General features: G+C 48.0%; 1 protein-coding gene across 1 annotated transcript in view; it reads right to left on the reverse strand.

Moving 5' to 3' along the window:
• Positions 1-33: 33 nt before the first annotated feature.
• Positions 34-934, reverse strand: part of si:ch73-1a9.3 (non-histone chromosomal protein HMG-like) — a 6,614-nt gene continuing 5,713 nt past the window's right edge. The window contains exon 6 of the mRNA XM_037687621.1: positions 34-876. Coding sequence (XP_037543549.1) covers positions 832-876 — 45 coding nt within the window. The 3' untranslated portion in view covers positions 34-831. The remainder of the gene's footprint in view (positions 877-934) is intronic.

Raw genomic sequence — 934 nt, forward strand, 5'->3', positions numbered from 1 at the left:
CGTGCTGCTCAGTGACGCAGCACCACGGCGTGCTGCTCAGTGACGCAGCACCACGGCGTGCTGCTCAGTGACGCAGCTTTACAGAAACACCAGACACCATGTGACAAGGCTCTGAGGACAGCTCCAGTACTACGGACTGACGAGAACCTGCAGGGGCTGACACCCCGAACACGCCCCGTGGACGGGAGAGCGCCTGCCAACACCAGGTGCTGTAACCCAGGAGTGGCCGCTGTGGTGTAGAGGGCAGCTGATGTGGGACCAGAACGCCTCAGGTTCAACTCCCTGCCACGCATACATGTCGTGGTGTCCTTGAGCAAGGCATCTAATCCCTGGATGCTTCCACAGCTGCCCACTCTCCTCTTGGTTGTATGTCACGTGTGAAGGGTTAAATGCAGAGAAGTAATTTCATCATTGTATAGAAACACACAGGACAAAGGTCACAAACGTTCTAAAACACTGTCCAGTATAAATAAGGAAACACCACTGTCCCTTATAAAACATGTGGAATGTACTAGAGGCAGGTACGCTGCTCCAGATGTTGCCCGAGATCCTGTAAATGTTGACTGGCCGAGCTGAGCCACTCCCTCCTTCACATTTAGAACTAAAAACAAATGCACTGACAGTAACAACGACCACCATTTTCAAGGTAACGCAAATAGAATTTGATCTTTTTCCCATGTCCAAATTGACTTTTTGTCATTATATATAAAAAGTGTTCTCTACAATCAAACTACTAAAAAACTCGTACTTAGAAAACAGTTGATAAAAATATTCCCCCTGAATTGTACAAAAAAAGAGGTACAGGGAAAAGTGTGAAAAGACCGAGTGGCATTATTCTGAAGCTTCATCTTCATCAGCTGCATCTGAAGCTGGTGCCTGCAACAGAGAACAGGTGGTCAGAGAACAGGTGGTCAGAGAACTAACTGGTGGTCAG

The sequence above is a fragment of the Nematolebias whitei genome, chromosome 14 (assembly GCF_014905685.2).
Source record: "Nematolebias whitei isolate Nwh7 chromosome 14, NemWhi1, whole genome shotgun sequence".
Lineage (NCBI taxonomy): Eukaryota > Metazoa > Chordata > Actinopteri > Cyprinodontiformes > Rivulidae > Nematolebias > Nematolebias whitei.